The sequence below is a fragment of the Anolis carolinensis genome, unplaced genomic scaffold, assembly GCF_035594765.1.
Source record: "Anolis carolinensis isolate JA03-04 unplaced genomic scaffold, rAnoCar3.1.pri scaffold_7, whole genome shotgun sequence".
Classification (NCBI taxonomy): Eukaryota; Metazoa; Chordata; class Lepidosauria; order Squamata; family Dactyloidae; genus Anolis; species Anolis carolinensis.
In genome coordinates, this window is record NW_026943818.1 from 33,911,120 (window position 1) to 33,928,502 (window position 17,383).

The 17,383-nt window shown below is 39.6% G+C and overlaps 1 protein-coding gene across 3 annotated transcripts in view; it reads right to left on the minus strand.

The window, feature by feature from the left end:
* sbno2 (strawberry notch homolog 2) overlaps positions 1-17,383 on the minus strand; it is a 131,104-nt gene that overhangs the window by 21,298 nt on the left and 92,423 nt on the right. For all 3 annotated transcript variants that reach the window (XM_062960308.1, XM_062960307.1, XM_062960309.1), the window contains 3 exons: positions 17,149-17,257; positions 4,763-4,837; positions 4,321-4,464 (listed from right to left, as the gene is read on the minus strand). In XM_062960308.1, the coding sequence (XP_062816378.1) occupies positions 4,321-4,464; positions 4,763-4,837; positions 17,149-17,257 (328 nt within the window). The remainder of the gene's footprint in view (positions 1-4,320; positions 4,465-4,762; positions 4,838-17,148; positions 17,258-17,383) is intronic.

Consider the following 17,383-nt stretch of genomic DNA (forward strand, 5'->3'; position numbering starts at 1 on the left):
GGTAGGCTGTTAGGAACGGTGGGAGTTGAAGTTGATAATATTATAATGTAATAAAATATAATAATAATACATTATTATAATTGTATATTATATATTACATGTAATATTATTAATAATATTGCAATATAGTGGTATAGTACAATATAGTAATATATAATGCTTATATTATGCTATAGTACAAACGCCTACTCTCACAAACCTGACACACCTGAGAAAGGTAAAATCAAACTCCTAATATATAATGCTTATAGCGTGCTATACTAACAATATAACATATTGTATATACATATAATACTGATAATATTATAATGTAATAAATAATAATAATTATACACGATTATAATTGTATATTATATATTACATGTAATATTATTAATAATATTGCCATATAGTGGTATAGTATAATATGGTAATATATCATGCTTATATTGTGCTATAGTACAAACGCCTACTCTCACAAACCTGACACACCTGAGAAAGGTAAAATCAAACTCCTAATATATAATGCTTATAGCGTGCTATACTAACAATATAACATATTGTATATACATATAATACTGATAATATTATAATGTAATAAATAATAATAATTATACACGATTATAATTGTATATTATATATTACATGTAATATTATTAATAATATTGCCATATAGTGGTATAGTATAATATGGTAATATATCATGCTTATATTGTGCTATAGTACAAACGCCTACTCTCACAAACCTGACACACCTGAGAAAGGTAAAATCAAACTCCTAATATATAATGCTTATAGCGTGCTATACTAACAATATAACATATTGTATATACATATAATACTGATAATATTATAATGTAATAAATAATAATAATTATACACGATTATAATTGTATATTATATATTACATGTAATATTGCTAATAATATTGCCATATAGTGGTATAGTATAATATGGTAATATATCATGCTTATATTGTGCTATAGTACAAACGCCTACTCTCACAAACCTGACACACCTGAGAAAGGTAAAATCAAACTCCTAATATATAATGCTTACAGTGTGCTATGTCTCTCTAATACTGATAATATTATAATGTAATACGATTTTATGATGTAATTACAATATAATACTAACTACAATGCAAGATAATAGTATTAATTATATATTACATGTAATAGGACTAATAATATTGCAGTATAGTGGTATAGTACAATATAGTAATATATAATGCTAATATTGTGCTATAGTACTAACGCTTACTCTCACAAACCTGACACACCTGAGAAAGGTAAAATCAAACTCCTAATATATAATGCTTATAGCGTGCTATACTAACAATATAACATATTGTATATACATATAATACTGATAATATTATAATGTAATAAATAATAATAATTATACACGATTATAATTGTATATTATATATTACATGTAATATTGCTAATAATATTGCCATATAGTGGTATAGTATAATATGGTAATATATCATGCTTATATTGTGCTATAGTACAAACGCCTACTCTCACAAACCTGACACACCTGAGAAAGGTAAAATCAAACTCCTAATATATAATGCTTACAGTGTGCTATGTCTCTCTAATACTGATAATATTATAATGTAATACGATTTTATGATGTAATTACAATATAATACTAACTACAATGCAAGATAATAGTATTAATTATATATTACATGTAATAGGACTAATAATATTGCAGTATAGTGGTATAGTACAATATAGTAATATATAATGCTAATATTGTGCTATAGTACTAACGCTTACTCTCACAAACCTGACACACCTGAGAAAGGTAAAATCAAACTCCTAATATATAATGCTTATAGCGTGCTATACTAACAATATAACATATTGTATATACATATAATACTGATAATATTATAATGTAATAAATAATAATAATTATACACGATTATAATTGTATATTATATATTACATGTAATATTGCTAATAATATTGCCATATAGTGGTATAGTATAATATGGTAATATATCATGCTTATATTGTGCTATAGTACAAACACCTACTCTCACAAACCTGACACACCTGAGAAAGGTAAAATCAAACTCCTAATATATAATGCTTATAGCGTGCTATACTAACAATATAACATATTGTATATACATATAATACTGATAATATTATAATGTAATAAATAATAATAATTATACACGATTATAATTGTATATTATATATTACATGTAATATTGCTAATAATATTGCCATATAGTGGTATAGTATAATATGGTAATATATCATGCTTATATTGTGCTATAGTACAAACGCCTACTCTCACAAACCTGACACACCTGAGAAAGGTAAAATCAAACTCCTAATATATAATGCTTATAGTGTGCTATACTAACAATATAACATATTGTATATACATATAATACTGATAATATTATAATGTAATAAATAATAATAATAATACACGATTATAATTGTATATTATATATTACATGTAATATTGCTAATAATATTGCCATATAGTGGTATAGTATAATATGGTAATATATAATGCTTATATTGTGCTATAGTACAAACGCCTACTCTCACAAACCTGACACACCTGAGAAAGGTAAAATCAAACTCCTAATATATAATGCTTATAGCGTGCTATACTAACAATATAACATATTGTATATACATATAATACTGATAATATTATAATGTAATAAATAATAATAATTATACACGATTATAATTGTATATTATATATTACATGTAATATTATTAATAATATTGCCATATAGTGGTATAGTATAATATGGTAATATATCATGCTTATATTGTGCTATAGTACAAACGCCTACTCTCACAAACCTGACACACCTGAGAAAGGTAAAATCAAACTCCTAATATATAATGCTTATAGCGTGCTATACTAACAATATAACATATTGTATATACATATAATACTGATAATATTATAATGTAATAAATAATAATAATTATACACGATTATAATTGTATATTATATATTACATGTAATATTGCTAATAATATTGCCATATAGTGGTATAGTATAATATGGTAATATATCATGCTTATATTGTGCTATAGTACAAACGCCTACTCTCACAAACCTGACACACCTGAGAAAGGTAAAATCAAACTCCTAATATATAATGCTTACAGTGTGCTATGTCTCTCTAATACTGATAATATTATAATGTAATACGATTTTATGATGTAATTACAATATAATACTAACTACAATGCAAGATAATAGTATTAATTATATATTACATGTAATAGGACTAATAATATTGCAGTATAGTGGTATAGTACAATATAGTAATATATAATGCTAATATTGTGCTATAGTACTAACGCTTACTCTCACAAACCTGACACACCTGAGAAAGGTAAAATCAAACTCCTAATATATAATGCTTATAGTGTGCTATGCTAGCAATATAACATATTGCATATACATATAATACTGATAATAAATAATAATAATACACTATTATAATTGTATATTATATATTACACTAGCTGTGCCCGGCCACGCTTTGCTGTGGCAAAGTGGTGGTGGTATTGGTTAAAAATTGTTGTGTAATTTTTATTTGACGTTATTTGTATTTTTTTTATGAATTTTATTGTAAGTTATCTTTTTATTTATTATATTTTATTATTTTCTTGTATTATTTTTAGTTATTTTCTGTTATTATAGTATTTTATTGTATTAGTTTTTTAGTGTTTTTAATTATTTTTTAGTGTTTTTTATTATTTTTTATTGGGTTGCTAGGAGACCAAGATGGAGGAGCTTAGCCTTCTAACTGGCAGCAATTGGATAAAAGCAATTATTCCTCTCTCTCTAATTAGGATTTTATTTTTCTTTTATTTTTGTTGTATCAACCTAGAGCCGTGGATGATGGGTTGTGTCATCAAATTTCGAGGTTGGGGGGCCTGTAGTTTTGTTGTTTTGTGGGTCGCCGTGATGCCATCACTCTTTTATATATAGAGATGTAATATTGCTAATAATATTGCAATATAGTGGTATATTACAATATATAATGCTTACATTGTGCTATGCTAATAATGTAATTTATTTTATGTACATATAACTTGTAAGGTGCCATGAGTCCCCTTAGGGGTGAGAATAATAATAATAATAATAATAATAATAAATTAATAATAATAATAATAATAATAATAATAATAATAATAATAACGAAATCCAGCATATCTATCTTGTTTGCTGTGTCATACAATAAAATAATAATAATAATGTCCAAAACTCCCAGAGGGCCCAAGTTTGCCCAGGCCTGGTGTAAGTAAACAAACAAAATGGCTGCCCTCTTACCCAGAATCCCCATGTCGTACTTCCCGTCCTTTTTGTCCCTGTCAATCAAGTAGTCGAAAGTATCGCTGAAATACTGGAAGAGGAGGTTTTGCTTCTGGACTTCCAAGCCCAGGATGCGGTTCAGGAATTTGGCGATGGAGCAATCTGAGGAGATAAAAAAATAATAATAACCCAGAAAAGCGTTATTTTGGAGAGAAAGAATTAGCACAAGATGAGCAATTAGGGAGGTTAATTCAATTTAATTGACGATGCCATAAAAATGCCGGCGAGCAAAGAACAAGGAGGAAATACTATGATCAGCATCACTTCATCCTTTGAAATTTAGGTACCGCTTTATGTGGGGAGGCTAATTTAACTAATTTACGACCCCATAAAAACGTCCAGCAGCCCAATCCTTTGTTTCTTTTCTAGAAAAATAAAAATAAAGAGGAGCGAAGCCTACCTTTCTCCACGGACACCAATCCGTACCGCATCTCTCTGCAGCAGATCCCGACCGAAAGGAGACACTGCTTCATCTCTGGAAACGGCAGGAATTGAGAGACGGGAGAAACAAGACAGACTCGTTTTTTAGGAATGTAATGGCCTTTCCATTTCAAAGCCTGGCTGCTTCCTGCCTGGGAGGTGTTAGCTGGCCCTGATGGTTTCCTGTCTGCAATTCCCCTGTTTACAGAGTGTTGCTCTTTATTTACTGTCCTGATTTTAGCAATCCTTGGTTGGGAGGTGTTAGCTGGCCCTGATGGTTTCCTGTCTGCAATTTCCCAATTTTCAGAGTGTTGCTCTTTATTTACTGTCCTGATTTTAGCAATCCTTGGTTGGGAGGTGTTAGCTGGCCCTGGTTGTTTCCTGTCTGGAATTCCCTTGTTTTCAGAGTGTTGCTCTTTATTTACTGTCCTGATTTTAGCAATCCTTGGTTGGGAGGTGTTAGCTGGCCCTGGTTGTTTCCTGTCTGCAATTCCCCTGTTTACAGAGTGTTGCTCTTTATTTACTGTCCTGATTTTAGCAATCCTTGGTTGGGAGGTGTTAGCTGGCCCTGGTTGTTTCCTGTCTGCAATTTCCCAGTTTTCAGAGTGTTGCTCTTTATTTACTGTCCTGATTTTAGCAATCCTTGGTTGGGAGGTGTTAGCTGGCCCTGGTTGTTTCCTGTCTGCAATTTCCCAGTTTTCAGAGTGTTGCTCTTTATTTACTGTCCTGATTTTAGCAATCCTTGGTTGGGAGGTGTTAGCTGGCCCTGATGGTTTCCTGTCTGCAATTTCCCAGTTTTCAGAGTGTTGCTCTTTATTTACTGTCCTGATTTTAGCAATCCTTGGTTGGGAGGTGTTAGCTGGCCCTGGTTGTTTCCTGTCTGGAATTCCCCTGTTTTCAGAGTGTTGCTCTTTATTTACTGTCCTGATTGTAGCAATCCTTGGTTGGGAGGTGTTAGCTGGCCCTGATAGTTTCCTGTCTGCAATTCCCCTGTTTTCAGAGTGTTGCTCTTTATTTACTGTCCTGATTTTAGCAATCCTTGGTTGGGAGGTGTTAGCTGGCCCTGGTTGTTTCCTGTCTGCAATTTCCCAGTTTTCAGAGTGTTGCTCTTTATTTACTGTCCTGATTTTAGCAATCCTTGGTTGGGAGGTGTTAGCTGGCCCTGGTTGTTTCCTGTCTGCAATTTCCCAGTTTTCAGAGTGTTGCTCTTTATTTACTGTCCTGATTTTAGCAATCCTTGGTTGGGAGGTGTTAGCTGGCCCTGATGGTTTCCTGTCTGCAATTTCCCAATTTTCAGAGTGTTGCTCTTTATTTACTGTCCTGATTTTAGCAATCCTTGGTTGGGAGGTGTTAGCTGGCCCTGGTTGTTTCCTGTCTGCAATTTCCCAGTTTTCAGAGTGTTGCTCTTTATTTACTGTCCTGATTTTAGCAATCCTTGGTTGGGAGGTGTTAGCTGGCCCTGGTTGTTTCCTGTCTGGAATTCCCCTGTTTTCAGAGTGTTGCTCTTTATTTACTGTCCTGATTGTAGCAATCCTTGGTTGGGAGGTGTTAGCTGGCCCTGATAGTTTCCTGTCTGGAATTCCCCTGTTTTCAGAGTGTTGCTCTTTATTTACTGTCCTGATTTTAGCAATCCTTGGTTGGGAGGTGTTAGCTAGCCCTGGTTGTTTCCTGTCTGCAATTCCCCTGTTTTCAGAGTGTTGCTCTTTATTTACTGTCCTGATTTTAGCAATCCTTGGTTGGGAGGTGTTAGCTGGCCCTGGTTGTTTCCTGTCTGCAATTCCCCTGTTTACAGAGTGTTGCTCTTTATTTACTGTCCTGATTTTAGCAATCCTTGGTTGGGAGGTGTTAGCTGGCCCTGATGGTTTCCTGTCTGCAATTCCCCAGTTTTCAGAGTGTTGCTCTTTATTTACTGTCCTGATTTTAGCAATCCTTGGTTGGGAGGTGTTAGCTGGCCCTGATAGTTTCCTGTCTGGAATTCCCCTGTTTTCAGAGTGTTGCTCTTTATTTACTGTCCTGATTTTAGCAATCCTTGGTTGGGAGGTGTTAGCTGGCCCTGATAGTTTCCTGTCTGGAATTCCCCTGTTTTCAGAGTGTTGCTCTTTATTTACTGTCCTGATTTTAGCAATCCTTGGTTGGGAGGTGTTAGCTGGCCCTGATGGTTTCCTGTCTGCAATTCCCCAGTTTTCAGAGTGTTGCTCTTTATTTACTGTCCTGATTTTAGCAATCCTTGGTTGGGAGGTGTTAGCTGGCCCTGATGGTTTCCTGTCTGCAATTCCCCAGTTTTCAGAGTGTTGCTCTTTATTTACTGTCCTGATTTTAGCAATCCTTGGTTGGGAGGTGTTAGCTGGCCCTGGTTGTTTCCTGTCTGCAATTCCCCTGTTTTCAGAGTGTTGCTCTTTATTTACTGTCCTGATTTTAGCAATCCTTGGTTGGGAGGTGTTAGCTGGCCCTGATGGTTTCCTGTCTGCAATTCCCCAGTTTTCAGAGTGTTGCTCTTTATTTACTGTCCTGATTTTAGCAATCCTTGGTTGGGAGGTGTTAGCTGGCCCTGGTTGTTTCCTGTCTGCAATTCCCCTGTTTTCAGAGTGTTGCTGTTATGATTGAGCCTCATGGCTCTGTTACTGACAGACGTGGGCGTAAGACTCCTCGAGAGTCAGATACTCTCGAGGAGCGAGAGAGAAAAAGACTGCGAGACATATTTGCAGCACCATCTGACGAGGAGTCTTTCGAAGGGTTTACGGAGAGAATGGAGGAGGGGCTGGTTAGCTCAGAGGAGGATGAGATGGATTGGACTCGGGTAAGGGAGGAAGTGGGTGCCACTGGCCATGATGGGACAGAAGATGAATGGGGACCTTCAGGATTAGACCCATGGTTTAGCTGGAGGGATGGGACGGGATCCACAGCTGGAGATGCTGTTGGGCGTAGTCAGAGGTGTTCCAGCTCTGACGAGGAAAGTGATGAGGAAACGCCCGGGTTAAGGAGGACAGCTGACAGTGATGAAGATTTGTAACTGGCATAAAATGGGGCTTGAGAGCAATTGCAAATTGCGTTGGGCAAGGTAATCTGGGCAAACGCTTGGGATCCGTGTGTGTGTGGGACGCTTCCCTGAAGACTTGTGTGCTTTCCTGTGCTGTGACGTAAGTTGATTGGAATCCAGGGTCAGACGGCGGGAGGGATTGTGTGGGCATTTGTTTGTGCAAACCTGTGCTTACTCTTATTAGCTTGACCTTCCGTCGTCTTCTTGACGGACGCCATCTCCTGCTTTGAGAACTCGGACTGAACTGACCACGGCTTGTCTTCCCCCCTTCTTGGACTTGGAAAAACTACAAACGTCTGCTTCTGGCTTTGATCTACGGAACGGAACTGGTCTACTCAACTGCTACAATCCTTGGCTGATTTACTCGTGTTGGAGATCCTGTCTGCTGTGTGTGTGGGGGAGCGACGCAAGTTACTCTAAGCACAGTGTTGGCAGCAGAGAGGAATCTGCTGCCAATTAGTTGCATTCTTTGTATCTTTTGCTCCTTGGCTTTCGTTTCGTTTATACCCAGGCTGAAGCAAGCAGTTTGTTTTTACCCGGATTAAACTCCGGTTTAATCCGGTTTATCTTTTGAACATTTACTTTTGCCCCTTTTTGCTCCTAAAGGCAAAAACTGCCTGGCCCTTGTGTTTTACGGGCATTTTTGAGTTCTGTAATCTAATAAACTCTGTTACTTTGAATCTTGTGGCGTTCTGTCCTTGACAGATTGCCCAACGCCCATAAAAAGTTTATTGCAGCAATAAACCCGTCAGGAAGACGATGGATGAGTTAAGGGCCAAAGTAGACCAATTGCAAACGGCTTTTACCGTTATCCAAACAGCTCAGGCTGTGAAAGGACATGTTTTGACTCCTGAACGCTTTGACGGAACCAGGTGCAAGTTGCCAACCTTTTTGGCACAAGTGGAGCTTTATTTTTCTCAGCTCAGTGCTCATGCTTTTCCTACAGACACTAGCAAGGTGGCCTTTATTTTGAGTTTGTTGACCGGTCCCGCAGGACAATGGGCCACTAATTTAATTTTGGGAAATGACCCAGTCAAGGACAATTTGAATAATTTCAAAAAGTTGTTAACTGATACTTTTGGGGATCCTCTCCGCACGGAGAACGCTGGGTGGGCTCTGTATCGGTTGAAACAGGGAAAGGGGACTGTTTTGGATTACTTAAATAAGTTTAACCTGTATCGCCACCAGCTGGATTGGGGGGAAAATGCATTCATGCTTTTATTTACTGCCGGGTTAAGTGATATGCTCCAGGATGAATTAGCACGCTTGGAGCCGGCTGAAAGCTGGGACGCCTTAGTAGCTAAGGTGCTGCGTTTAGACGCAAGGTTCGAGGCTCGTAAACACTCAAAAGCAATGTGTGCGCCACCCATGCATGTAACCAGGGCACCTGTGGTGATGGGGGAAGAGCCCATGGAGCTTGGGGTCTTTAAAAAGCTGTCTACAGAGGAAAAGAGCCGTAGGAGGCAGCTGGGCTTGTGTTTGTACTGTGGGAATGCTGGGCATTTTGCCAAAAATTGTAATGTGAAACCTTCCCAGCTTTCGGGAAAAGGCCAGCCCTAGTGCGACGTGAGTCCAACGCACTAGGGCTCCTCAAGCAGTCAACTGAGGGGAGGAAGCATGTTTTCGTACCCATTACATTATCTGTTGGGGGAAGGGAACTTGTTTCTACTTTGGCACTGCTGGACTCAGGGGCTACGGTCTCCTATGTAGATATTGAGTTTGCTAAGAAGCATGGCATTCCTAGAGTGCGCAAGGCATGCGACGTGTGGGTGGAAGGAGCAGATGGGAGACTGCTGGAGACTGGGGTGGTTAACCATGAAACCTCAGCAGTAACGTGGGAGGTGCAGGGAGTAACGGGAACGTTTGTGTGGGATATTACGAGCTTGCCTAGATATGATGTGATCCTGGGGATGGATTGGCTAGCTGTAGTAAACCCACATGTAGATTGGGCAACACGTAAAGTGATCTTAAAGAGGCAGGATTGTTGCACTCTAAATGTTACTCATTCTGATATGGAGGGAGTGCCTGCTGAGTATGGGGAGTTCTCTGATGTATTTTGTAAAAGAGAAGCGGACAAATTACCACCGCACAGGCCATATGATTGCGCCATCAAGTTGGCAGAAGGTGCGAAACTGCCAGCAGGGAGGCTGTATGCCTTGACTGTACCGGAAAGGCAAGCTTTGCGGGAGTTTCTAGATGAAAATTTAGCCAAGGGGTTTATTCGCCCATCTAGTTCTCCAACTGCGGCACCGGTATTCTTTGTAGCCAAAAAGACTGGGGAACTTAGGTTGGTCTGCGATTATCGGATCCTAAACAAATACACCATTCGGGATAGGTACCCGCTGCCTTTAATCTCGGAACTGTTATCAAGGGTGCAAGGGGCTAAGGTCTTTACCAAGCTTGACCTGCGGGGGGCCTATAACTTAATCCGTATACGGGAAGGGGATGAATGGAAGACGGCATTTAACACGTGTTTCGGATGCCACGAGTTCCGAGTCATGCCTTTTGGGCTTTGTAATGCTCCTGCGGTATTCCAGAGGTTCATGAACGATGTGTTCAGGGACCTAATTGACCAATTTTTAGTGATTTATTTGGATGATATCTTGATTTTTTCTAAGGACGAGAAAGAACATCGTCAACATGTCAAGCAGGTTCTGCACCGACTGCGGGCTAATGGGCTTTTCGCTAAGGCTTCCAAGTGCGTCTTTCATGTGCCTGAAGTGGAGTTCCTAGGTCATGTAGTGTCAGGTAGGGAACTTAAAATGGACCCACATAAGGTTGACGCCGTCAACTCATGGCAGGAGCTGAAGACTAAGAAGGATGTACAAAGGTTCTTGGGTTTCGCTAATTACTACCGGGAGTTTATTCCGAATTTTGCAAAGCTCACGGTACCTTTGACGCAGCTTCTGCGCAAGAAACAGCCATTTGTGTGGGGGCGGGAAGCTCACGAGGCGTTTCTACAACTAAAGTCTAGTTTTCAATCGGACAACATACTAACCCATCCTGATGTTGACAGACCGTTCGTGGTAGAAGCGGACGCTTCTAGCTACGCGTTGGGGGCTGTATTGTCTCAGAAGGATTCCTCAGGGACCTTGCGTCCCTGTGGATTTTACTCGCGGCAACTAACACCCTTCGAGCAGAACTATACCATATGGGAGAAGGAGTTGTTGGCGATTAAGGTGGCGTTTGAGGTGTGGCGGCACTGGCTTGAAGGGGCACGGCACCAGATCGTGGTCAGATCTGATCACAAGAACTTAGAGCACTTGCAAACAGCAAAGAAGTTAAACCAGCGTCAAATCCGCTGGGCTTTGTTTTTCTCCAGGTTTAACTTCAAGGTGCAGTTCGTGGAGGGGAAGGCAAACTTGCGGGCCGATGCTTTATCCCGCAAGCCGGAATTTAAGACCAATGAGCAGGTAGTATGTCAGACCATCTTGCCTACTGCCTCTCTGTGTGTTGTAGATAATGAGCTTGGGTTACATGACCAGATCCTTGAGGCTCAGAAGGATGATGTGTGGACTCAGGAGCAACTGATGCTGCTCTCTGCAGGTAACCGTACCATACTGCCGCATCTCCAGGATCAAGACGGGGTATTGGTGCGTAGGGGGCAGGTTTACGTACCAGTAGGGACCCTCAGGTTGGAGGTGATTAGAGCCCACCATGACGAACCCATGGCTGGGCACTTTGGCAGGTTCAAGACCGTACAGCTTATCACCAGGAGCTACTGGTGGCCAAAGATGCGGCAAGACATTCTGCGCTTTTGTGACAGCTGCGCCGTTTGTCAGCAGAGTAAGACGCCTGTTGGGCGCCCTAGAGGGTTGTTATCGTCTTTACCTGTTCCGGAGAGGCCATGGCAAATCATTTCCATGGATTTTATTTCAGATTTGCCTAAGTCTGGGGGTTATACTTGTATTTGGGTGGTGGTGGATTTATTTAGTAAACTGGCTCATTTTATTCCTTGTTCAACCATTCCGGCGGCCCCTACGTTGGCCTTACTATTTACAAAGCACATCTATCGTTTGCACGGAGCACCCGAGGTGATTATTTCAGATAGGGCTCCGCAATTTGTGTCACGCTTTTGGAAACACTTCCATGAGTGTTTGGGGACTAAGTTAAACGTGTCTTCAGCTTTCCATCCGCAAACGGATGGACAGTCGGAACGGGTTAATGGGCTCTTAGAGCAGTATCTGCGTTGTTTTTGTTTAGATCAACCCACGGCTTGGGTAAAGTGGTTACCGGTGGCGGAATTTGCTTACAACAATGCGGTGCACACGTCTAGTCAGCATACGCCATTTGAGCTAACTTATGGTTTTCACCCACGGGGAGGTGTGGCGCCGTCGACCAATGTGGTCTCTTCGGACCCTGTATACCGCTCTTCGGAAATGGCTGCATTGCATGATGTTGCCCGTCGTTTACTGTTGGAAGCTAAGGCAACGCAGAAGACTCAGGCTGACCGCCACAGGCAGGCAGGGGAGGAGTTGGAAGAAGGGGATTTGGTGTGGTTATCTTCCAAACATATTAAACAGGCTGGGGGAAAGTTTGCGCCTCGGTATTTGGGTCCCTTTCCTATCGTTAAAAAGATTTCTTCTGTTGCGTTTCGTTTGCGTTTACCGTCTAGTTTAAAGGTCCATCCAGTCTTTCATCGTTCGCTGTTGAAACTTGATACCTCTAGTCGTCGTGGTGCTATAGCGGAGGGTATCACTGCCACTTCTCCGCCATCGGGGGAGGAGGCCTTTGTGAGAGGGGATAGTGTTATGATTGAGCCTCATGGCTCTGTTACTGACAGACGTGGGCGTAAGACTCCTCGAGAGTCAGATACTCTCGAGGAGCGAGAGAGAAAAAGACTGCGAGACATATTTGCAGCACCATCTGACGAGGAGTCTTTCGAAGGGTTTACGGAGAGAATGGAGGAGGGGCTGGTTAGCTCAGAGGAGGATGAGATGGATTGGACTCGGGTAAGGGAGGAAGTGGGTGCCACTGGCCATGATGGGACAGAAGATGAATGGGGACCTTCAGGATTAGACCCATGGTTTAGCTGGAGGGATGGGACGGGATCCACAGCTGGAGATGCTGTTGGGCGTAGTCAGAGGTGTTCCAGCTCTGACGAGGAAAGTGATGAGGAAACGCCCGGGTTAAGGAGGACAGCTGACAGTGATGAAGATTTGTAACTGGCATAAAATGGGGCTTGAGAGCAATTGCAAATTGCGTTGGGCAAGGTAATCTGGGCAAACGCTTGGGATCCGTGTGTGTGTGGGACGCTTCCCTGAAGACTTGTGTGCTTTCCTGTGCTGTGACGTAAGTTGATTGGAATCCAGGGTCAGACGGCGGGAGGGATTGTGTGGGCATTTGTTTGTGCAAACCTGTGCTTACTCTTATTAGCTTGACCTTCCGTCGTCTTCTTGACGGACGCCATCTCCTGCTTTGAGAACTCGGACTGAACTGACCACGGCTTGTCTTCCCCCCTTCTTGGACTTGGAAAAACTACAAACGTCTGCTTCTGGCTTTGATCTACGGAACGGAACTGGTCTACTCAACTGCTACAATCCTTGGCTGATTTACTCGTGTTGGAGATCCTGTCTGCTGTGTGTGTGGGGGAGCGACGCAAGTTACTCTAAGCACAGTGTTGGCAGCAGAGAGGAATCTGCTGCCAATTAGTTGCATTCTTTGTATCTTTTGCTCCTTGGCTTTCGTTTCGTTTATACCCAGGCTGAAGCAAGCAGTTTGTTTTTACCCGGATTAAACTCCGGTTTAATCCGGTTTATCTTTTGAACATTTACTTTTGCCCCTTTTTGCTCCTAAAGGCAAAAACTGCCTGGCCCTTGTGTTTTACGGGCATTTTTGAGTTCTGTAATCTAATAAACTCTGTTACTTTGAATCTTGTGGCGTTCTGTCCTTGACAGTTGCTCTTTAGTTACTGTCCTGATTTTAGAGATTATATTGTTCCGTTTTATTATACCACCGTAATTTCCATACATTATATTGATAATCTTATATTATTTGCTTTGAACTGGATTATAGGAGGCCCCGTATAAAATTATACGGCAGTGTAGACTCAAGATACTGTGGATTCTGGGTTGTATAACTGTGTGGAAGGGCCTTGAGTCTACACTGCCATATAATTTTATATGGGGCCTCATATAATCCAGTTCAATGCAAATAATATAAGATTATAAATATAATGTATAAAAATTACGGTGGTATAATAAAAGTTCAAATCAGATCATCTGTATGTTATAGGCAGTGTGGATCAGGCCTGAATGAAGAGGCCCTGGGCGCCATTAAATGGCTGAGTGGAAAAAAGAGTTCCTCCTCTTCCTCTAATTTCAACTTTATTTGGTCTCCCAGGCACCATTGTGGCTGAGTTGGGTTGCTATGACATGAAGAGGGTGGGGCCTAAAGGGGGCGGGGCCTACCCTTCTGACTGGCAGCCAGGGGTAGAACGGCTCTTCCTCGTCCTCTGTAATTTGGACTTTAAATATATATATATATATATATATATATATATAGTCATTTTGTTAATCATTATTCTATCCTGTATTACTATTGAGTCTATAGTAACTGGGCAACCTTGTGTTTACACTAAATTTATAGACTTTATTTTTCTAGATTTTTTGATTGAAAGACATAGACTGGATGACTGTTTTTTGTGGCCAAATTTGGTGTGATTTGGTTCACTGGTTTTGTTGTTTACTCCATGGGAAAAACACACACTACATTTATATATATACTAGCTGTGCCCGGCCACGCGTTGCTGTGGCAAAGTGGTGGTGGTATTGGTTAAAAGGTGTTGTGGAATTTTTATTTGACGTTATTTGTATTTTTAAAATTAATTTTATTGTAAGTTATCTTTTTATTTATTATCTTTTTTATTTATCATCTTTTATTATTTTGTTGTATTATTTTTAGTTATTTTGTTATAGTATTTTATTGTATTAATTTTTTTAGTGTTTTTAATTATATTTTATTGTATTATTTGTATTTATTTTATTTTTTATTATTTTATTAACACTGGGCTGAGTGGGTTGCTAGGAGACCAAGTGGGCGGAGCTTAGCCTTCTAAGTGGCAGCAATTGGATAAAAACAATTATTTCTCTCCCTCTAATTAGGACTTTATTTTTCTTTTCTTTTTGTTGTATCAACCTAGAGGCGTGGATGATGGGTTGTGTTGTCAAATTTCGAGGTTGGGGGGCTTGTAGTTTTGTTGTTTTGTGGGTCGCCATGATGCCATCACTCTTTTATATATACAGTAGAGTCTCACTTATCCAACGTAAACGGGCCGGCAGAACGTTGGATAAGCGAATATGTTGGATAATAAGGAGGGATTAAGGAAAAGCCTATTAAACACCAAATTAGGTTATGATTTTACAAATTAAGCACCAAAACATCATGTAATACAACAAATTTGATAGAAAAAGTAGTTCAATATGCAGTAAGGTTATGTTGTAATTACTGTATTTACGAATTTAGCACCAAAATATCACGATAGATTGAAAACATTGACTACAAAAATGCGTTGGATAATCCAGAATGTTGGATAAGCGAGTGTTGGATAAGTGAGACTCTACTGCAGGGGTCCTCAAACTTTTTAAGCCGAGGGCCGGTCCACAATCCTTCAGACTGTTGAAGGGCCGGATTATCATTTGAAAAAAATACAAACAAATTCCGATGCACACTGCATATGTCTTATTTGTAGTGCAAAAACAACAACAACAATAAGGACAATGAAAGAACAATACAATATTTAAAAATAAAAACAATTTTAACATACATTTATCAGGATTTCAATGGGAAGTGTGGTCCTGCTTCTGGCCAATGAGATAGTCAAATTAATTAGGGTGGTTGTTGTTGTTGTTGTTGTTGTTGTTGTTGTTGTTGTTGTGTGCCTTCAAGTCATTTCAGACTTTGGGTGAGCCTAAGTCTAAAATTTATTTATTATTTATTTACTGCATTTATTTACTACATTTGTATCACACCCTTCTCACCCCAAAGGGGACTCAGAGTGGCTTACAAATTATATGTACATACAATATATTATATTATTAGCATAGCACAATATTAGCATTATATATTACTATATTGAATTATACCACTATACTGTAATATTATTAGTAATATTTTATGTAATGAAGAATATATAATTAATATTATTATATGGTATTATTAGTGTTATACTGTATTACATTATAATATTATTATCAATATTATATATATATATACAATATATTATATTATAAAACTGAGGGTGGGGGCCAGGTAACAGACCTCGGAGGGCCGCATCCGGCCCCCGGGCCTTAGTTTGGGGACCCCTGCTCTACTGTATAGATAGATTTCTAGATTTTTTGATTGAAAGACATAGATGGGATGACTATGTCTTTTGTGGCCAAATTTGGTGTGATTTGGTTCACTGGTTTTGTTGTTTACTCCATGGGAAAAACACTACATTTTTATATATATAGATTTCGAGGGTTTTTTTACTGAAATATTTTGGATGACTTGTTTTGTGGCCAAATTTGGTGTGATTTGGTTCACTGGTTTTGTTGTTTACTCCATGGGAAAAACACTCACTACATTTTTATATATATAGACTAGCTGTGCCCGGCCACGTGTTGCTGTGGCGTTGTGTGGTGGTGTTGGTGAGAAATTGTTGAGGTAGTATTGAATGTCTGTTGTATGGTTGTCTTTATGTTTAGTATGCACACTGAAGTGATGATATGGCAGTGTGGAGTCAAGATAATCCAGTTCAAAGCAGATAATATAAGATTCTAAATGGGTTATATAGCTGTTTGGAAGGGCCTTGAGTCTACACTGCCATATAATCCAGTTAAAATCTGATAATCTGTGGAAGAGGCCTAAGTGAGGCCTAACTCTGCCTGTCCCTGGGCTGAGTAGGTTGCTAGGAGACCAAGTGGGTGGAGCTTAGCCTTCAAACTGGCAGCAATTGGATAAAAACAATTATTGCTCTCCCTCTAATTAGGACTTTATTTTTCTTTTCTTTTTGTTGTATCAACCCTGAGGCGTGGGTGATGGGTTGTGTTGTCAAATTTCGAGGTTGGGGGGCCTGTACTTTTGTTGTTTTGTCCGCTGCCCTGATGCCATCACTCTTTTATATATATAGATTTCGAGGTTTTTTTTATTGAAATCTTTTGGATGACTTGTTTTGTGGCCAAATTTGGTGTGATTTGGTTCACTGGTTTTGTTGTTTACTCCATGGGGAAAACGCACATTACATTTATGAGAGACATTTCCAATTTTTTTCCACACACACCCCGAATTAGCTTAGATTTTGTCATGCGCCTTTGACCACCAATTCCTTCGCACCGGAGTCTCTTTACCTTGAAAGAAGGCGACGTCTCCTTTCTCGTAGCTTTTGGGCACCGGGACTTTGTTTTCCACCTGGTTGAGGATGGTGAGAAGGACCTTGTCGAGGGCCCTGGACCCGTACTAAGGAGGAAAGAGAGGCAGGTAAACAATGAAACCATTGGGAGATCTTAACGCAGAAGTCCTTACATAGTGGGCCCCAATAATAATAATTATTATTATCAACACAACGACGTTGTATGGCACAGC